Here is a 22,477-nt window from a genome sequence, read left to right as displayed (position 1 = left end):
TTTTCTACTTTTTTTTATTGCCTTTGTTCTTATTTTTAATTTTTCACAATTTCAATTTTATAGTATCAGTCATTGTTGTACTAATATCACCACAATTGAAAACATATCATCACTTATGTGATTGATATTTTTTTAATTTAAAGTATTTAATATTTACATTATAACATTTTGTGTGTAGACACTAAAAATATATTTAAATTAAATTAAATATCATGTATTTCGAAAGAAAATAAAATTTCAATAAAAATAAATATATGGTATTTAATTATACAAATATATTAATTTTTGTACAATAAATATCAACTATTAATGCAAAAATTCGCTTAAAATGAAAGATATCGTACAAATATTACGTGCATAAATAGAGTCTTAATAAATTTGGCAACAAAATAAATTAATCTTGTCAATAAATGAAGTATATAAATTAATATCTTCCGAAGAAAAAAAGTAATTATATAAAAATCTTGGCGATAAAAGAAGGTGCACAATCAAATCCGTCAAGAATAGAAAACGGCATCCGATGGAAAATAAAAGATTATAAAATCTTCATGTTGGTCAATCAAGACACACCACGTGACATCGTTAAAAAATGAAGCCAAAGTCACCCCTCCCTTATAAATAGGAGTCATGGCCAGTTCATTTGAGACGTCGAAGTTACATCGAAGATTCAAGCAAATGGATAAGTCTCTAGAATCTCTATGTATTGTTCTTTATATTTTTCATATTCTTCGATGCGTTCTTTGTCGAAAGTTACTGATTTGGACAAATGATCCAATATTGATTGACGAATCGATAGAGTTAACGTTCTTCGTCGTATGTCCAAGCCGGAGGAAAGATCAAAGCTCCCAAAGCCGTTGAGGAATTCGTCAAAGTCAAGGGAAGGTCTCCAAAGTTCCTCTCAAAACTTTAAGATGTTCATCGCGTTCTTCACCAAAGCATCAACTCGACCATCTTCGATCCAAAAGTCAAAGGGACATGCCACCAAAAGCGTTATGGAACACAAAATCCACCTCTTTAAGGATCAAAGCTCCAAAAGCCGTTGAAGAATCCATTAAAACCAAGGAAGAGCATCCAAAATTCATCTCAAAGTTTTGAGGTGTTCATCTGTTCTTCATCAAAACATCAACTCGGCCCTCTTCGATCCAAAAGTCAAAGGGACACGTTGTCAAAAGTGCTATGGAGCACCAAATCTACCTCCTCAAATATCAAACCCGCCGATTGTCCAAAGAAGGCATCAAATCCAAAGCCGGCGATCAAATCGCCTACACGGAGACCAAAGTCCTACAAAAGACAGCAAAACCAAATAAAAAATCAAAGTTTCAGATCGTCCAAAGAAGACACTAAATCCAAAGCTAATGATCAATTTGTCAACATGGAGACCAAAGCCCTCTAAAAGGCGGCAAAGTCAAATCAAATATCAAAACCTCGGATGAAGACATAAATCCAAAGCCTATTATCAAATGCATGTAGTTTTTTTATTTTTAATATATAAAAATTATTTTATTATAAATTTAAGTGTAATTTAAATTCTTATTAGCAATTCATCATAATTTATATTAAGTTATATGTTATTTTTTATTTTTTATCGTAGAATTACAATTTTGTTATCAAAGTAAAGTATTATAATGAAGTTATGGGGAATTGATTTTATTTTTAAATTTGTAACAGAAATTGTTATATGTATATAAATAATAATTTTATTTTCATAATCAATCAAGTTTTAAAAACATCCAAATATATGTATAACTTATACTCCTCCGTCTATTGGAAGGGTGATATTTGCTTTTTGCACGTAGATTTTTGAATATTAGTATTATATTGGATTATAGTAAAAAAAGACAAAAATAACCCTATTAGTATGTTGTAATATAAAAGTAATGGCATTTGTGTAATATATTGTAAGTTGAAAGAGTATTTATTATGTTAGGTAGATAGTACAATTACTAAATTAGAAAATACTAACCTTGTTTTGGGACGAACGAAAATAGAAAATAGTAACCTTATTTTGGGACGGACGAAAATAGAAAATTATAACCTTTCAATGGAACGGGTGGAGTATATATTTTTTTAATTGATTTTGTTCATAATAAACTTTATTTTTACATTAAATTATTTTAGTTATGTTACATATTTTATTCCAAATATATAAGGTAAATTATAATTTATTTGTAAAATTATTTTTAAAATTTATTTTAAATGATAACTTTTTCTAAAAAAAATTTATTATAAAATATTTAATTACTAAATTTTATATAAAAAGTTTATTATTTTTAAATTTATTAAAATATTTGAAAATAGAAATAAAATTAATAAAAATTTCAATAATAATATATTTTAAAATGACCAACAAACTTTTGTTGATTGTACCGTGCATAACACGAGTATTTCCGCTAGTATTTATATAAAATAAGGCAAAAATTTTAGATTGAAGACTTATTAAAACAGTATGTTATAGTAATAGTATGTTTGTGGGTTTTGTAGTTGGCTTTCAACTTTGAAATAGTAAAATTTTAAGTTAAAATAATTATTTGACAATATAAATAAATATTTATATAATAGTTTGAATATAAAATTAAATGTTATGTAATATAAAAATAAAATTTAATCTAATGTACTTTTTATAAATATATATATATTTGAGTTGAAAACTATAAACAAAGTTTTAGAAACTAATGTAATAGAAAAGACAAAAGTGAAACTATGAAAAAACATGGGCTGCACAAAAATGACAGCCAAAAATGCACTAAATGCTTTTTGGAGACAATTAAGGTAAATGGTTTGACTAATTAGCCCTTTCATGGGGTTTTGAAATTTTGAATTTTAAATATATATACTAATATTTTAACATCATATGCTATTAATTTTAATTTTGGTACATTATTGTACAACAAAAAATAGAAAGTAAGCTCACAGTTAATATACTTTAATTTTTTTTCACAATATATATACTTAATTTGTCTCAATTTTATTTTTTTTTTACGTCTCATAACAAATATTCATTTTCTTTTTCAACAATTGTATTATCTAACTAAAATTACAAACATCCTTTCAATTTACAATATATTACACAAATGTCGTTACTTTTATCATAAAATACTAGGAGAGAGTATTAAATCTTCACTGCATTGAATAATACTCCCTCCGTCCAACCAGAAACTATACATATTTCTATTTTTGGACGTCCAATTACAAAGTAAATATTTTATTAAATACTTCACTTTTTCCACAAATACCTTTACTTTATATCACATCATTACTTTTACACCAAAAAAAACAAGGGCAAAAAAATGTCATTACACTACTCTTAACTACTCACTATAATTAAAATACTATTATTTCTTAAACATCGCGCTAAAAGTAAATGTATACTTTATATGTGGACGGAGAGAGTATCTTTTTTATCCATCAATTTTTATTTTTTTTGTTTGTCTGTTAAGTTTTTTTAATTATTAATTTTAGCAAAATCAAAATATTAATATTTATAAAAATTTATAATTTATTTTTGTTCGGAATCCTGAAAATTTTGAGATGCCTATATACATTTATTTTTTTGAATATCATCCATAAAAATATTTAGTTGGTAAGACTTTAGTATTTAAAAGTATAGCATAGTAGTTTTGAAATAATTCCAACTGTTAGAGTAGAAAGGAAATCAAAGTTGAAATGTTTTTAGAAATTTATCAATAGTATGAATGAGTGCATTTTTCATATAGTTAAATAAGTAAATTGTAGATTTTAATGACCCAAATATTTATTGATTTTACATTTAATCCACCAAAAGAAAAATATCTTACAACAAAAATATTCAATATATTTTTTCAACAAAATTAATATACACAATTATTATTTTTTATAATATTCACACAATTTTTTATACTTTATTTCAAAAAAAAAAAATTCAAATCAAAATACAAAACAAACAAATAGGGCAAATGAAACACCTATTATCGTCTCTTTATTCATCAAATTCACAACCACAAAAATACGAAAGGATTGTGTTATACTTATATACAAATAACACGTAATTTATGTTCAATTAGTATGACTTATAATTACAAATTTCATATAATTAGCTTTTTTTTTTCTTTTTTCTTTTTTTTTTGGATGATATGGGAACCCGCAATCGCTACCCGAAAGTGCACACTGGATAAATTCCCGGCCGAACCTAATACCCTGCAAACCAGGCCTAACGGGATAATTAGCTTTCATTTAGTACTATACGGTGGAAATAACTTAAAATATATTTAGACAGTTTCAAATTTATATACAAATAATATACTCCCTCCGTCCCATAACAAAGTATTTATTTTTTTATTTTAGTCTGTCCCGTAACAAAATATTCATTTCATTTTTTAGTAATTATACTATCTACTAACATTACAACTACCTTTACAACTTACAATATATTACACAAATATCATTACTTTTATATCACACATACTAATAAGGTTATTTTAGTCATTTTTTACTTTATTCCTACGTATATCTCAATACAATACTAATATTTTTAAAATTAAGTGAAAAAATAAATGAATATTTATTTATGGAACAGATGAAGTATTATTTTTTATTCAATTGGCTGGACAAATTGGTTAATTTAACACTATATGATAGTAAATATATATAATATTACTAAATCGCTCTTATAAAATCTAAACTATTAAATATACCATATAAGTACTCCAACGAAGTATATTAAATCAAATGAGATTATGTTTCATCCACATAAAGGACTGAAGGATAAATGTTGATATATCTAATAAAATTAACCATCACCAAAATTTTATCCACAAATAAATAAATAATAGTAATAATAATAATAATAACAATGAAAGTTTTTTTTTTTTTTAAAAAAAAATGTATGGAAGAAATAATCTCTTATGTTTAACTTTCTTTTAAATAAAGATATATATAATTTAATTTTTATCTTTTACAAATTATTTTATATTAATTATGTGTAAAGATATATATTTATCTATTCACATTATATAAATTTCTATATTCTTAAGAAAATTATACATTTATATCAAATACTAATTTTATTGTAAAATTTAGTTTCTATGAAATATATATTATATTCAATTTATAAATAATACTACTATAAATTGAACTTTCAATCTTATTTTAAACATGCAACTAAAGGCACTTAAAAAAGAATCGAATTTTAAGTAATATAAATATATATGAATACTATTTTTAAATATAAACCTAAAATTTAAATATAATATAAAAATAAATTTTAATTTAATATTTTTTGCTAAAAAGAAAAAATTAAATTTTTTAAAACAAACACAATATTATGATATATTTTATCTTGATTTGAGTTTGAAATTCTAATTTAAAATTTAATTTAAATAATATTTTCTAATGTATTACTAATAAAATTATAGTACAATATTACATCGTACAATCTCAACTTCCTTTTTCTCCCTTTGAAAAAAAAAAAAAAAAGAAATCCATAAATTCTAAGAAAAAAAAAAAAAAATCGTATTTGAAAGATGTGAAGGGGAAATGCCAAAAAGTTTCCATTTCGTTTACTTTGAAAAAAGGCTGTTTGAATTTGAACCAAATAATTACTCCATCTTGATTTCATTTTGTTTCTTCTCTTTGGCTTTGTTCTTTTCGCCGTTGTTCATATTCGATAGATCAATCGATTATAGTTTTTTAATCCGCCGATTCTACCCTATGTTTTGATCGGAAATCAATTTCTGATTATTCGATCAAACCCCAAACGAACTTCGTCCTCGCTGTTGCTGACGATTGGGGTTTGTAAATTGTAATCTCTCTTCCCGTTTTCTGTAGTTGAAATTAGGGTTTGATTTGGGGATTCCCAATTTCTCCCCCCTTTTCAATTTAGGAACCGCCTCCGGGGGGGGTTTCTTGTTCGAATTTCGACATGGGGAATCCGATTTGAGAGTTTCCTAGGTTTTAATTTCACGACAGACAATGTTGGTTTTGGGGCGGCAGCCATTGATGTGTTCTGAAATCATCGTGTGGATTCATTAGTTGTTTTTTTATTTTTCAGTCATTTGATGCCTAAGTTTCATTCAGGACTTCTGTCGAACAGTTGGTTTGCAGGTGCAGTTTCTCTACCCAAGTTTCTGAATTTCCGGTGGATTATGGGCTGTATTCACGGCAAATGTTGCCGGAAATATCCACATTCGTCGGACGGCGACAACAACGGCGAAAACTTGGGTCGAAACATTCAAATCCCTGCACCTTCTTCTTTAGAGGTAGTTGCTGTGCCTTCAAGCAACCTTAAATTATGCTATTCCTTGCTATCGCAGCGTGGCTATTACCCCGAAACCCCGAACAAGGAGAATCAGGACGCATATTGTATTAGGACAAACATTAGAGGCAATCCCGACGTGCATTTCTTCGGAGTTTTTGACGGCCACGGCATGTCGGGTGGGCAATGCTCAAATTTCGCCAAGGAAAGGCTAATCGAGATATTGTCCAACGACGCCTCGTTGTTGGATGATCCGATTAAAGCTTACAGCAACGCGTTCTTGGCGACGAATGAGGAGCTGCACAACAGCGGGATCGATGATTCGATGAGCGGGACTACCGCCATCACGGCATTGGTGATTGGGGACAAGCTTTATGTGGCGAATGTCGGGGATTCGCGCGCCGTTTTGGCTGTTAAGGAAGGAGGAGATGGCGTTGTCGTTGGTCGCGACTTGTCGTACGATCAAACGCCGTTTAGGAAAGATGAGTGTGAGAGGGTGAAGCTTTGTGGGGCGAGGGTGTTGAGCGTCGATCAAGTTGAAGGGCTGAAAGATCCCACGATTCAGTCGTGGGGGGATGAGGAGACCGAGGGGAGCGATCCGCCGCGATTGTGGTATCAGAATGGGATGTATCCGGGGACAGCGTTTACACGGAGCGTCGGGGATAGTATTGCGGAGAAAATTGGCGTTGTTGCCGATCCCGAGGTGTCCGTTGTGCAGCTTACGTCGGGACATCCCTTCTTTATCGTTGCTAGTGATGGTGTTTTCGAGTTCTTGTCCAGCCAAACTGTCGTGAGCATGGTATGTTTACGATTAAATTTTTGTGACGATATGATGTGCTATATTTTTGTTTTCTACGTTGCATGTTATTTCGAGTAGTGATGTGTTCTTTTGTTTATATGGTTATTGAAAATCCTCGGAAATATTTATACCTTCACGTTGAAAGATTCGGAAAATTCATTGTTTCGATGCATTTAGTAGTGAATTGTTGTTCTTTTGCTTTTATGGTTATTGAAAATCTAGGGAATAATTTTGAAAGATTTCGGAAAATGTAGGGTGTGCTTGTAGACGTGAAGCATAGAGAATTGTGTAGATAATATAAAAATAATGAGCACGTAGTATATTAAATTTTTTTTGGGAAATATGTTGAAATTTTTATGAAAAAGAAACAAACCCGTATTGGTTCGATGAATTTAGTAGCGAAGTGTTATGGTTATTGAAAATCTATTTATTAGCAAGGCATTCTTTTGCTTCTATGGTTATTGAAAATCTACGGAATAATTTATACCCTCGCCTTGAAGATTCGGAATTGTTCAACCACTTGAGCTACAATCTCTTTATTAGCGAAAGTTTTTTTTTTTTTTGTGGTTCAAGGGTTATTGAAAATCTACCGAATAATTTACACCATTGCCTTTAAAGATTGGGAAAAATTTATTGGTTCTAGCGAAGTGTCTTTTGGTTCTATGTTTATTGAAAAATGTATAAATTATAGCCGGGCCTTGAAAGATTTGGAAATGTTGGGGCGCTATGCGATGTTTTTTGTTCTTGTTTGCATACGTATTTGATCCTTCTTAGTTTGTTTGTTCGTTCTTAATGAAACCATGTTAGGACATACCCGAAAGTTGTAGTAAATGCTTTGCATATCATATTACCTATAATATGCCGTAATTTATGTTGTCTCAATTTGTGCGTCGCTGAGTGAACAATATGATTTGTACATAATTATTGAAAAACTATAGTTGCTTTCTAATCTTTTGTCGGCTATACTATTCGATGTTCTTGTAGTTTAATTTAAAGCGAGTGATTTCGATCCTCAATTCTTTTGTTTAAGGCTGAAATCCGGAGTTCTGCGAGAACCATGAATGATGTTCGAACTTATGTTGTCTGATATTCGTCGCTTATTCCATCGTGCAGGTTAACAAATACGCAGATCCTCGAGACGCCTGTTCTGCCATAGCTGCGGAGTCGTTCAAATTATGGTTGGAGAACGAAAATCGAACTGACGATATCACGCTCATCATTGTACAAATCAAAGACCTGAATAATGTATGACCCGATCGATCAGATGACTTCTTTAGTAGCTCGCCAAGTTTATCGTACGTAGCCTTGTTTATCATCATCGACTTTTTTTGGCGATGATTGTGATGTACATTTCGACTCGTTCCCACTTTTATGAAATATCGTTTCAATTAGTCGATTACTTCGCTTTCCATTTCTGTTTCGCATCATCGGTTGTCTGTTTATTACAGCGCAGTTAGAAGCATAAATCGAGAAATGGCACATAAACACGGCAGACTGGCCGAGTAAAAATCGATCAACTGTAAACGGTATCCGTCTCTAGATATATAGCGACAGCTTCGTATCAATTAGGTCTTGAATAATATTACACTTGTCAAGCAATTCGCTCAACTTATTCGCTTCTGTCGAAGATTTCGTATCGTCGACGTTTCCATTCTCTTCCGCGACTGCATTGTCGTCGTTTTCATTTGATATCGGGACAATAGCATCGCCGAATCGTAAATCTGCGTCATTTTTATCGTTATCAAAAACATCGATCGACTGCAGCGGAAAGACTTCGCTCTCCGTTAGATTCGACCTCAGTACCTGCGAATGGCACCCGACGTCGACTAATTCATCGAGTAACGGGCCGACAGTATATGGCGGCGAATACGCATAACCCATCGAGTCCAGTCTGTCCGACGAACGGCGACTCGGCACAGATAAACGGCGCTGCTGTAGCACATACGTCGACGACACTTCTGCATCGTTTAAATTCACTAACCGCCAGTTGAATATCCTCCGGAAAATCGGAACCCATCGCGGAACAACGTAATAGGCGCTGCCGTGAAGCTCGAGCCGGGTACACGTCTGAATCATTATTGTCGACTCTTTTTCTGCCAACGCTAACCCCATCATTCGACTCTCCTTCGCTAAATAGTTCACAAGGCAGTTCTCAACGCGCAACGTCTGGATCTCGATATCATCGTTGGTATTCAATCCTGTCGGCAGCCAAGATAAATTGTCTCCAAGAGGCGGGAGCACGGAATCGTTCAAAGCGCGCATCAACGCTTCGATTCTCGAAGCCGAGCTCCATCCAACGCTCGGCAAATAACACGATACAGCTCTGTACTCATCGCTCGACTGCTCGAGCATTTCAACTTCGGGACACGGCCAACCAGCGGGGTTAGCGTCGACGGCGGCAGAGATTTCTTTCATCGAATTATCCAAAGCTTCGTCGAAAGCTGAAATGCAGTCGTTAGGGCCAACTTGGTGAGCCGTAATCCCATCAAGAATCTCGAGGCTCGGATTCAAGTGCGAAAGAACCAATTTTCGCGTGTTCATCTCAATCAGATCGATTTGCGGCATCGACTCACTAGCTAGCCATTCGAGCCCTTCCCTGAGACGCTCGTCGCTGAAGAATCCGCCGATCTTTTTCCCGCTATCATCATCGTCCTTTACGAAAGCGAGGTTATACGCAATCACCCTCGATTCGTCAATGCCGTGAAGCCCTAAAGCTTTAGCAATTTTAGAGGCCTCCGACTCGGCCTTCCCCGACCCATCCAAGATTAAAAGAGGAAATCGCGATCCAGATGGCAGAGAAGCGACAAGATCATGGAGATGTTTCTTCTGGCGCTCTAACGGAACATCGTCGGATAAAAGGAATAGAATCGCACCGGTTCCTGTTATTGCCTCGTTGAGATCTTCGAGCGTAGCACTCTTGATAACTGAAAGACAACAGGTCAGGTCAACGCCGGAGAGGCTGGGAATCCAGCTCCTCCATATAGCAAGGCCGGGAGACGAAACCAGAAGATCGCATTCGGTATTGCTGTCAGATTTGGCAGGCATAAGCTTAGAATGAAACCATGATTGCGTCGCTTTGTTCTTCCCGACATTGTCTCCGTGTGGAATCTCCTCGGGAGAGAATACAACCACTTTCCAGCAAAGGCATTCGGCGTTGGGATTTTTTTCTCGAAGTTTAGCAGCTACCACATCGGAAGGATTCAACACCGCCGAGGATTTTTCTTGAATCTCGTATCGCTCACTCATGACATGATCGATGTCAATTGTACCGTAATTTCTCAATGGCTGTGGAGCATAAAGCAAACAACAAAATTTGAGTCTATGCATTGTAGAAATTGAAAATTAGCGGAAAGAGATCGTAAGATGCATTCAAAATTATCTTTCAAGATTAACAACTAAGACAAGTCATATGTAAACATCTAATAAATCACCATAAAACGAGCAATGTTATAAGCTGAACAATATCCTACAGAAACAGGATAATTCAAGAACAAAATTCGCCATCTAGCACCAAAAAGAAGTGCAAAGTCAATGAAATTTGTAGGATAAAATATTCAGTTAGCTCCCAAAATCCCAAAGTATTGAAGAATTTAGAAATGACTTCATAACTACAAGATCATATATAAAAATGCACAAGCTACAATCATGTTTTTCATCTAATATGATATTATCGATATTTTTCTTCATTAAAACCCAAGTATGAATCTGTATCATATATCCAAAGAAAGTAACGTAATTCAGTTGTTCGGGCACCATTTGTACGTGTTTGTAGACTGGACTACTCAACCAAGTACAAGGTTTATCATCTCTGTAGGGCCTTTATGATCCAAGCAAATTTCTGCTCGGAACTATAGGTGACTTTAGCAATATTTGTTTTAGCTTCAGCTACTAGTGCATCACGTATAATGTGTGGTTTCTATTTGCATATGGCGCTTGTCTATATTCCACCAGAGTAATGCAGAACTTTCTATAACTAAAGCTCTTAACTACGCCATAACAAGTGTTAGTGAACTTCAAGGGGCAATTTCAATGGTCCGAATTCCAAATCGAGTGCCGCAACAAGAATAGTCGTGTTTTGATATTTAGCATGACCAAAGTACACACTTTTTTGAAGTTCAGTTGATGCCTCTTAGAATTTCAACACATGATAATCAGGTAGAGAAGTCGAACGGTTTAATCACATATACTTATTCACAAAATAAATGCAAAATGTATTGGCAACTAAGCAGGAGTCTAAACAGCTATTTCAACACCTATAAGTAAGATTTACATTTACTGCATAATCAATTACAAGGAATCTTAGAATACTTACAGCTTCAAATTGCCACAACGGAGGGCCCATAGATAGCAGACTCCTAGCAGCATTTGCTGCTAGTTGTTTGTGCTCACGCAATTCTCTTTTCTTTGCTGTGCGTCGTTTCCATATCCTAAACAAAAGATCGAGTAAGGAAACATCCAACAAATAGCCAATATAACCTGTTAATAAAGGAAAAGAAAAGTATATCAACCTCAAGATCAATCTAAGCTTGGCTTCGGCGACTTCTTGGTCATAATAGCTTGTTGTCAGTTCCTCGGATTCATCTTCATCTCTGCTAATAGGCTCTTCTGAATCCTCCAATTCTTCGGTGGACATTGGCTGTGGTATTGGAGTGTGAACAGCAGAATCACGTGGTGTACCAAGTTTTGTTATTTCTTCAGCCATGTCGACTGAAATTGGAGATATTGGTTCTGAATATTGCTTGCTTGATCTACCAAAGGAATTCCTAAAAACAGATTCGAACATTGGCCTCTTTGGAGAGTCAACCCTCTTTTGAGTAATTTCTGCAGAAACATGGGGGAAATTTAGGGAAACTGGACTTGCTGCAGTCACTCGAGCATCATTCCCAACCAATTTTTCATCTGGTGTCACCAGAGCAACATGAGTTTTATTCTTGGACGGCTGGATGCTGGCTTTTGGGGATGAGATGGTGCCCAAATCGAGCATTTCTTCATCTTGAAGCTTGTTCATAGTCGTAGGGGCAGAGGATGTTATAGTTCTAGATATTGTTGGCTTGGGAACCTTCTTTTGCAGGAATCCAGGTGCTTCCTTAGCAGCACATGATTCGATTAGTGAAGGGAGTGACACATCAATGGATATTGTCTCCGACCTTTTTCTGTCAACGAGTTTCGACTTCTTGATAGGAAAATCAGTATCAGCATTGATAAATGCATTTTCTTTCACCATGTAAGGTTCTTCGAAATCCTTTACTGAGAAACCATGGTATTCCAGAAGTTCCCCCATTTCCTCTTCCTGATTTGAACAAGACAGTAGGGCAATTTAAAATAATTTCCGCATTTCAACAGCAAGAACAGACAAGATTATGTAAGAAATGTACCTGCATTCCAAGCCATCCAGCAACATGAGCAACAGGAATTCCCTGGTTCATCTGTAGACCGGAGTGTAGCGAAGAAAGAGCCTGGGTGCGTAACTGGTCAAAACATCAAACAGATAGCACAGTGTCAAAAATAATTCCTATGGACCACACACGATATTTAAGTCTCGGGGCCAAATGATGCAATCACTAACATCTGCAAAAACAAGGATATATTTTAAAATGCCTAGAAGAAAAGTACCATTAACCAACCAAAAGTGACCTGAGGAAACAAAAGAACTGTTGGAGATAGACTATAACAAATTGTGTTCAATAAAATATATTCGGATTTGTTAATAAAGATAATTACTCAAAAATAATGACAGAGCTAAGCCCATACCTTGGAAAAGTGAGCATGCATTAGACATGCTTGAAGATAACTAGATTTGTTGGCAAGCCGGAAGAATGATATAAAATTTCCTGTTCGGCACGCCCTGCACATGAAGTAAATATACTAAGGGATTAGAGAACAATCATAACTGGTGAAGAATTCGGAGCCCAAAAACATTGCACATAAGGGTCATATCACCTGGCAACAGCACGAGCAAATAATACTTCTCGCGTCTGCCTAATTTCTGGGGTCATCTTAGCCAGATCAAGCGACAGCTCTGCAGGTTCAACCTGGCATGATTTTCTTATTTGATAGCCAACATTGAAATTGGAGCTGTAGAACCGTTTTATTTTATAGTACTTACTTTATACCCAGGATGCTTGTCGAGCTTGAGAAGTGCATAGTAGCCTCTAAATTCCTGTTCTGATGGAACATGTACTCCTTTCTTTCTGTGATCATCGTAAAGCTGGAATAACTCGACAGAAGTTTTATTCATCTGCTCAATATTGAGATGTGCATCAAACCCCTCCGAGAATCCCTCTCCTTTTGTGTATTCACATAACTCATGCATTGCTATTATGTGCAGTCTTATCTGCAAGCATATAATGTCGGGAATATAAGTTAACTTCTTTAGATGTTTCAGTAAGAGTACCTAACACATAGGGAAGGACATATAGATAAATGATTACGGGGGGAGCAGGGGATTGACTGGTAACACTATGCATAAAAGCTTTCTGTACTCAATTCATAGGAAAAAAAAATATGGAAGAGGGAGAGAGAGAGAGAGAGTTTTGACTAAGTGGAACACAAACAAATATCAGTAAATTGCACCTACCAAGCTTAAGCAGTCATGGAGGAGCAACACAGGACAAAATAAATAAATAAAAAGAATTTACAAACATCACTGCTAAGGTAGTGATGAAACATTCTTACGTCATATCACATACAAACCAGTTGTGCTCAACATCATCAATACACGGCATAAGTGTTGGCATTTTAGAAACAATTAGCACCATATGTAATTTTTTGTCACATAAAACATCAGAGATAACATACCATTTGCTCCAGCATAGTGATGGCTTCTAGATTAAAAATGTGTTGCATCCTTAAATCCATGCGAATAGCCCGCATTCTATCCCACAAGAAGTTATACAATCCGAGGAATCTATCACCATATGGCTCACTCAGCAAATTCAGAAGATAGTCCATTGTCTTCTGTAAGATTGGCATTGGACGAATAAGTGTTGCTTCCCTCTCTGCAGTCCTGTTGTACTGGAGAACAATGAGGCAAGTCCATCAATATGCTCATGTTATTAATCTGAATATATTTCTTATTATCAGTGATTTGTACTAGCAAGGGCACAATCCAGAGATATGTACTTTTTTTACAGCAAGAATTTCACTGGTCATATTTCTATCCCCATCCACACGTTCATACTGATCAAGATCCCCTTTTCTCTCGCGTTCAGCTCTCTCAGACTCTGCAAATTATAAAATGAAATGGCAGTCTGATGGGAGATATGAAGTAGAAAGCTGAATACAAATGAGATGAAGTGGTGTTCTTTCATAAACAACACATGATATGGAAAGGCTTCGATCAATGAATAAACTAAAATCTGAAATAAATGTGGAGTCAAGGGCACAATGAAACCCGAGCATATAGTGGTTCACTTATTGGGTATACATCTCCATCCACACACCCTAAAAAGCAAACCCACGTATTGCATATACTCTTCAGACTAGCATTTCAACAATGATGAGAAAAGAAGTATGGCAGTGAAAGCATATCGAAACAACTATCATACCTTATTTAATATATGAGTGGACACTATGCAATTATGATTCAATCTCTTAACAGCTACAATAACCCTCAAACGAAGGACATGACATAAAGGCATAGATGACAAGGGTAATGGTAATACACACACCCTCAATAAAAATGGGAAAATATTTTTTGTAAAAACTTCTCATAAAGGCATTATGTTGACGGTTCTCTGTTGTACATCTTGTGAAATGAATAATATGCTCATTCATATGGATCATGAGGCATTTGAGCAGCACACAATGCAGATTATTCTTCAGTAGTTCAGTATCTATGTGATGACAAGTTGAAGTATGCACCTGGGCACATATCCGGACATAATCCAACAATAACACTTGACGATACCATGCCTTCATTGTCTGAGAGGAAATTACCACCAGAACGATCTCCCATCTCATCAGCAGTTGGGTCATCTGAGAACTTTTGTCTCTCATGCAAAGTTTGACTTCTTTTCGCTGGAATGTTTTGGTTTCTGACTGTGGAACTACTCTGCACAGGTTGGCTTAATTCATCCTTAAATCGGGCTAATCGCTTCGCTTTGGCAAGCAATTCTCTACAACGCATAAAGCAAGTCAATAAGAACTACATCATTACCATAGATATATAGATAATATTACCGCTCAGTCTCTTGTGCAGTATCCAAGCTTTCTTGAAAAACAGAGTCAGATGAAGATGAAAGTGGTAGTTTGGTTCTTTTGCCAGCGGGAAATTGCATGGATTTATCCACGGAAATGTCAATACTTTTTGTTTGTCCAGATATTGAGGATTGACTTTGACGTTGAAAATCAGAAGCCCTGGAAAAATCATTATCTCAATTTTATTGATATATGTTACTCCAAAAAAACATTAGCAAATGAAATTTTATCATTTCCTCATATTAAGAAACATTTATTTTATCATGGAAACTTAGGAACACACATTCTCAAGGCAAAAAGACCACTCTCAATTGCTTAATATCCAGAAAGGCAACTTCATGCATTGACCTTCCTTCAAAATGGAAAGGTAGTAATCTTTAGGTTATGCCAGGTCAAAGACTGATTACCGCTGAAATTCAGTGATAGTTATCCTTGGAACCTAGAAAAGCCTTAAGATGATATTTTGAAATGCCTACAGATAAAGCCAGGCAATGTAATTTGCTAACACTTAATATCAGTAAGATAAGGAAGCAAATACATACGTTTAGCAATAGAAATCAACTAAATTCCTGCCGGGCCATTATAGCAGGAACTGTGCTTTACCAACAGGAATCGATAACAATTACATAAGGAAATAATGGCATAATACCCACATTAGACTCAACTATACGAATGTGCATACGAAAGCAAATTTTCAACTCCAAGAATTCAGTTAACCATAAAGGAATTTCCAGCAATAAAATAGCTGAAAAATTGCAAGAGTTTGAAGAGATAAAGATGCCATGAGTTCCACTCATACCTTTTATTACCATTCAAATCAGTAGCAGGATTCTCCAGGAAACTTCCGCTGGTAGGTGAAAGTGTTGGAGACCTTGTTCGCTTTGTAATTGGAGAACTTGCATTATTAATCAAGACTAATTTTCCAGATTGATATTCGCCTCTTCTTGTAAAGACCGAATCCATGTTCTCTTGCACCAGAGGAGTACTGTTATCAGGGGACTGTGTCCGGCCACGCCACATGTGGGAAGAGGTAAAAGGTCTGCATAACAAGCACGCATACTTAGAAGACACTGATAGCGTAAATGTATCTAAAGAACATGCGAGAACACAAGCTCATGATTGAGAGCTCATTCTAAAATCATGTGTCTGGAGGTGTTTAATTCAGATTCAGAGAAGTAGAAATTCAACTTGAAACGAATCTCAAGCCCGCGGAACTGTTATCTTTAATAATAAACAATACTTTTCACAAATGGAAACTTAAAACATGCAACCGGCTAATTTGTCATACAACTAGCGTATAGCTATGACAAAATCATCTCAATTTACACCGAGGGGGAGACTAAGAGAGCAAAACCTCGAGAAACTATTGGTTGAAGTTATGACTTATGAGAGATCATAGTCCATAGAGCATTAAGATACCAGATCAGTACATTGTCGAGTGCCATTTGACAATCATAGAAAAAAAAAAAAAAAAAAGTGTCATGAACGAAGACCATTAAGGTACTTGTGGTATAATTAGGAAATGCAAATACCTTTCATCATTTAACCATCCTAAATGTAGACCACAGTATTCTATTAGTTGCTATTGGAACAAAATGGGTGTCCCCACTGCATTCAATAGTGCATTTTAATAGATACACTTGAGCAATAAAACACAGAAAAGACATTGCATCTATATGATACAGCAAGATATCATTAGCAATTGAACAGTTTCTCATACTATATATGAGATGCCTATCAACACTTACTTGTCAGAAGGTGTAGCAAAAGGGTTAGGCGCATTCTGCATAGGGATGCTTCTTTCAATGTCCAAAGAAGGGTTGGGTGTTGTCTCAGGGGCATCAAGGTCCTTATAGTCAATCAAAGGCCTAGAAGAAATGGCGAATATTAGAAGGAGAAATGTATTACTTTATCTAAACCCTTCAAAGATTATTGGCAGATATTTATATAAGTGTGTTGCGTGTTGGAATTTTGGGATTACAGATGACAAACAAGTAATTATTGCAAGCTAATCCATTTGCAAGATCTCAACTCACAAAAAACATGGGATAGCACACATAAATAGTTTTAAAGGTCAGTAACAGAGAGATCCCAATCCAATTATTTTCAAAACCATGATTACACCATAAAATCTAAGCTTGTTTCTAACATTTAAAATTTCATCCTAGTCGAAAATAATGCACAAGGCAATATCATGTGCAGAGACCAACAAAAAGCAAAAATCTAAGAGCCTAAGCTCAGCCCAACACTTAAATTTACAGTGATCACATAGTATATCGCTATGGTGCATCCTAAATAAATCGTGCTAACGAAATAGTTGTGATAATAACAATCTATCAACATGAGACTTCACAATTTATTCATTTTTGCCCTCCTTTCACCTTATGGTATAGTCTTTATTGGATACTCAGAACAAAGCAATATTATTGCAATGGCTGTACTCGAACACATAAAACCACCAAAATAATGTTCACATGCATAAATGAACATTATGGCAGCTGAAAAGAGGTACACCAAAAAATGTGAAGCAGAGCATGAATATACTTTTAGTAGCAGAGACAATTATGAAGTATATATAAGAAACAGGAACTAACAGATTACTATATGGATGTAAAATGATGTGTGGACTTTACAAAAATATCAAACTATGTAGTGCCCCCTGAATCATATTGCATGTAGGAGAATAAGAAAGAGCGATCAGAAGAATTCAACCACATCTATTAGTGTAACATACCCATCTCAATTGTACGGGTATGTTTAAGAGTTACAAAGCTACCAAAATAATTATCCTACGAGATGTAACACCAAATCATGAATCCTAATTGAACATACATATATACCCATTGTAAAATTTTATTAAAAATAAAAAATAAAAATACACAATACTCATACCTTTTGATGCCAGGAGGGGGGGAAATAGTTTTTTCTGGGGAAACTTTTCGGATAGAAGGGGGTGTTGGAGATCTAGTTTGATTGAAAACTGTCTGATCCATGTGATTAGGTCGAAACATTGGTCGAGCTGTATAAACTCCTTGACCTGGTGATGGTGTGCTGTAGCTAGATGGTCTTGGTTGAGCACCTCGTACAGGAGACAATGAAGGACGCCTGTATAACAAACCCATAAAAACAGACAGATTAAGCACCTGAAATCTATTAAAAACTCATCAGCAAGTAGATGCAGACAGACAATGCAACACTAATGTATCTAAGTCATACCTTGTTATTAATTATGCAGGGGTTAAAGCATGCAACATATTAAAATAAAAGAATATTCTTATATAATTTTCAGCAGAATGAATCAGATAAGATCAATGATTTATTCACCCAAATCCACCTATTGACAGTAACAATGTGTCAGATGGACAATAATCTCTAGGAAAAGGTTTTTTTTTTCTCCCTCTCTAGGAAAAGGCATGAAGCTTCTTTAATGAGTGCAGTACTATATGTAATAGAGAGCCATGTTTCAAAACACATTATCCAAACCCAACACGAATAAGCTGTACAGTCTTTTCACAGCCTGTATGGAGAGATTGTGACAGAGAAGGAAACGAGTATAGAAATAGAACACAACTCCTTCCTAGCAATATAGAATCTAAAAATCGTGAGCTGAGGCAAATAGACAACAAGGTGTCCCTGACTCATTCATGCTTGCACTCAAAAAGAGTAGAAAAGGGAAGACAGATTATCTATCTGCATGTAAATTAAAAAACATGTGCCCAAAACCAGATTTGGTAAATAGAATAGAATAGAGGCTGGGCAGCAGCAGGTTAAATATAGTCCAATTGAGAGTTCGCTTACTGCAGCATCCCTTCGGTTTGAGGATGTTGCCCTTGAACATGTTGATTCTTCGGATAGACAAGAGGAGGCTGGGCTCTGCCAGGATACAAAAAGAAGCTCTCATTACTTTAAGGAAATACTGATGTTCATCGAAAGGAAAACTTCACTCTCTATGTAGAGACAGCTTTAAAAGGCTTAGATGATGTTAATACAGACAGATTTACACTTTACGGTACATCCAATATAGAATAGGTAGTAAACAAAGAAACAAACTCTAGGTTCAATAACACAAAGAAACAAACCAGAAAATCTGAAATATATATATATATATATATAGTACCTAAATTCAATGAGAAAAGTTTCCTATGAACTTAATCCAAGAAAGTTCAAATTTGAAGCGAAGGACAATTGATAAATGAACATACCTCCTTCCACTCCTGTAGTTGTTTGAGATTGCATCAGGAGATCGAGAATAAGTTGAGTTGGCTGCTCTCGTATCTGGAACTTCTGCAGGGATACCATTTCTTGAATTGCTTGAAGTAACCCATGGCAAAAGATCAGGAGATCTTTGATGGGTTTGGGCACCATGCTCCTTATATGTGCTTATATTCATGACACCCCGGTTCAAAGTTTGGTCATTTCTACAAGCAAAAATTTAAATGATAAATTCATTATCCACAGTAAAAGATGCAAAGACCCCATATCCAAACTCAGTTATAACACCACACTTAGTGTTCATAATCATATTGTGATTATATTCAGATAACAAAATGATATCTTAAATTTGAATTGAGAAAATAACTCACTCTATATCCATATGTTTTGACATTTTGTTGTTCCTTGACAAAGGGATGCACCATTTACCGAATGCATTAGTAATAAATCATTGAATGCTGTACTTCAATCTTTTTCAGCTAATTGACAGATAAGATTTAAAAAACTCAATCCAAACCGAAAGAAAATAGCTTGCACTTGTGTATTGTGCCAATTCTTTGCCCTAACTACAGTATGAAATATGAAACTCCCTCCACTTCATGCCAAACAAAAATTACATATAAAAGAGGCCAAATAGAACATCAACTCCATAACAGTCTCTTGATCCTCCATAACCCACCCTATTCACAGAACGATTAAAGCATGCCATTGCATTCGATTTTTAACATAATTCTCAATCAAATAAAAGTTTTGAGGACTTGTGAAGCATAAGAATAGATTCATTCATTGATATCCTAATTGATGAAAATATCAAATAAATAGATTTGTTTTAGGTGAATCCTTCCCCTTTGCTTCACAGCCAAAAAATCAAGAAAGAACTTACTGCTCACTTCACTGAATCACTGAAAAGTGAATTACATAAGCAAGATTCAGATTAGAAGAAGATGCAGCAGACACATACCCCTGCGAGAGAGGACGCGGAGGAGAGGGCGACGGAGCGCGAGGAAAATTAGCGCTAGATAATTGAGGTCTGGGTCCTGTGTATGGACCTGAATCCTTCCCGAATCCGCCCTGGGACATTCTTTATCCTTAAATTTCAGGTCTTTGCGTTACATATAAGTTTTCTTGAGCTATGAAAATCAAGTAAAAGAACAAACACACACACGGAAAAGCTGTAGGCCTTCCTCCTGGATCCTTGGCGTCGAGTAAATTTTCAATCCTAGGGTTTTTTTGGGGGGGGAAAGGGTTTTTGAGCTTGTAGAGGATTGGCAGATGCCACTACGACAGAGTAGTTCTTGAATCTTGAGAGATGGACGAAATACAGAAATGGTACCGTAGTTTTCAAAAAAATATACAGATAAAAAAATTTAGAAAAATATATACATATATATAGTAAATAAAAAGAATATATATTTAATAATAACTTAAATGTAATTTTTATTAAAATGTATATATATATTTTATATAAAATACAGTAAAAAATAAAAAAGAGATAAAATTATAGACATAATTAAAATTAATTTTTAAAAAATTATCGAATTATAGAAATATTGCACATATTATACCAAAAAAAAAAGATATAAAAATATATGGATATTGTAGTATATCGTAAATGGTACTGAATATTTTTGGTAAGTTAACAGTATATAATTTTATATTTTCAATATATATAGAAATATATGGTGCAATAGTGTAGACAATTTTAATATTTTAATATTTGTTATATCACTATATTTTGATATATCATACATATATACCTATTTTTCAATAAAGTAGCGGCATGTATCTATCTTATCGAATTTTGAATATATCAAATTTTCGATATAATATTGATATATCTTTTAACAGGTTGAGAACTTTGATATTTTATAGTCAAAACATTTTTAGCATATTATATCAAATCATTTCTAATTAAAATGTATATATTTTTAATTTGGAATTAAAATGTGTATATATGAATCATAAGAATACGTACATATTTATACGGAATAAGATAAGAATACTATGAATTTCTTAAATAAGATAACTACCATAAATATAATATATTACTTTTAAATATATTTTAGCACCCCTCCTCAAACTCAAGATATGATCGAATAAATTTGAGTTTGTCATAAGTGATCGAAAAAAATATAGTCGAGATCTTCCACGTAAAAATCTGAATTTGCCAAGATTGACTGTCGTCGTCCACTGGATTAGAGTCAGAAGCAAAACTTTCAACACCGTTAGAGTTGAAAACAAGACTCGCTTGCTCATAACGGAATTAGAGTCGAAAACAAGACTCACTCACTCTATAGAGTTAGAGTTGAAAATAGGACTCGCTTGCTCACAACAGAGCCAGAGTCGGAAACAGAACTCGCGTGCTCACAACGTAGCTATAGTCAAAAACAGGACTCGCTCGCTCTCAATAGAGTTAGAGTCGAAAACAGGACTCTCAACGGTGTTAGAGTCGAAAGTAGACTCTGTCAGTGAACTAGTAGAGACGGAGACGACATGAAAATAATAGCATCATCGTGGATAGAAGCAAATACATCAATAAAATATAAAAATATATACGGGATATAATGGGTCATGGATGTACCCGGAGATAATTTGACTCTGATACCATTTGTAACGTGCCGAAAGCTGACACGCCGCGCACCAAGGCCCAAAGGCCTAAGCCAGCCGTCCCTTGTGCGCAACAAGCCTAAGTATACCGAATAATGCAGAATAAATAAGGCAAGACGCGTACCTATACCAAAACATATGTCGTTGATTAGTCGTACAGAACCGGGGCTCACACACATGGGACGGACTATGGGTGAGAACCTGGGCAGAAATATCAGTTCGTGACACTCTCCTCCACTCAAAGTCGCAAACGCTCTCATGCGACGCCATTTTAGTGCACCGACGTTGTTTCTTGCACGTTGGGCTTGCCTCCGGGCGTCACTCTATTGACCCTTTCGCGCGTACCCCGTTGTGCTCACCAACCGCCAGCGAGGTTTGCTGTAACCGACCCACAACTCGCTTGCTCCGCCGCTCATCTCCAACACCATCCG

General features: G+C 34.8%; 2 protein-coding genes across 2 annotated transcripts; one reads left to right on the top strand and one right to left on the bottom strand.

Annotated features, from left to right (window-relative positions):
- Nucleotides 1-5,495: 5,495 nt before the first annotated feature.
- Nucleotides 5,496-8,419, top strand: LOC127248454 (probable protein phosphatase 2C 35). Its single transcript, XM_051270799.1, has 2 exons — nucleotides 5,496-7,028; nucleotides 8,142-8,419. Exons 1-2 carry the CDS (start codon nucleotides 6,033-6,035, stop codon nucleotides 8,277-8,279), a joined length of 1,134 nt encoding a protein of 377 aa, XP_051126756.1. The 5' UTR covers nucleotides 5,496-6,032; the 3' UTR covers nucleotides 8,280-8,419.
- Nucleotides 8,420-8,523: 104 nt separating this feature from the next.
- On the bottom strand, nucleotides 8,524-20,767 carry LOC127248432 (SAC3 family protein B). Its single transcript, XM_051270767.1, has 17 exons — nucleotides 20,401-20,767; nucleotides 19,430-19,645; nucleotides 19,026-19,100; nucleotides 18,120-18,332; nucleotides 16,976-17,095; nucleotides 16,027-16,266; nucleotides 15,210-15,386; nucleotides 14,892-15,145; nucleotides 14,151-14,251; nucleotides 13,827-14,042; nucleotides 13,135-13,362; nucleotides 12,969-13,060; nucleotides 12,780-12,873; nucleotides 12,404-12,496; nucleotides 11,537-12,318; nucleotides 11,341-11,455; nucleotides 8,524-10,313 (listed from the first exon to the last, which is right to left on the bottom strand). The coding sequence occupies exons 1-17, from the start codon at nucleotides 20,517-20,519 to the stop codon at nucleotides 8,565-8,567; spliced, it is 4,884 nt and encodes a 1,627-aa protein (XP_051126724.1). The 5' UTR covers nucleotides 20,520-20,767; the 3' UTR covers nucleotides 8,524-8,564.
- Between the last annotated feature and the right edge of the window lie 1,710 nt (nucleotides 20,768-22,477).

This window comes from Andrographis paniculata, unplaced genomic scaffold (genome assembly GCF_009805555.1).
Source record: "Andrographis paniculata isolate CXL003 unplaced genomic scaffold, ASM980555v1 Contig11END, whole genome shotgun sequence".
Classification (NCBI taxonomy): Eukaryota; Viridiplantae; Streptophyta; class Magnoliopsida; order Lamiales; family Acanthaceae; genus Andrographis; species Andrographis paniculata.
Note: the sequence above shows the minus strand (reverse complement) of the source record. Positions and strands in the feature narration are given on the sequence as shown.

Excerpts from the sequence above, each read along its gene's own strand:
- LOC127248432 (XM_051270767.1), bottom strand. The coding sequence starts at position 20,519 with ATGTCCCAGGGCGGATTCGGGAAGGATTCAGGTCCATACACAGGACCC. Across the intron at positions 13,061-13,134 it reads ACAAGCATCCTGGGTATAAA|GTTGAACCTGCAGAGCTGTC; the intron begins GTAAGTACTATA and ends AAATCATGCCAG. Across the intron at positions 12,874-12,968 it reads TTTGCTCGTGCTGTTGCCAG|GGCGTGCCGAACAGGAAATT; the intron begins GTGATATGACCC and ends CTTCATGTGCAG.
- LOC127248454 (XM_051270799.1), top strand. The coding sequence starts at position 6,033 with ATGCCTAAGTTTCATTCAGGACTTCTGTCGAACAGTTGGTTTGCAGGT. Across the intron at positions 7,029-8,141 it reads GCCAAACTGTCGTGAGCATG|GTTAACAAATACGCAGATCC; the intron begins GTATGTTTACGA and ends TCCATCGTGCAG.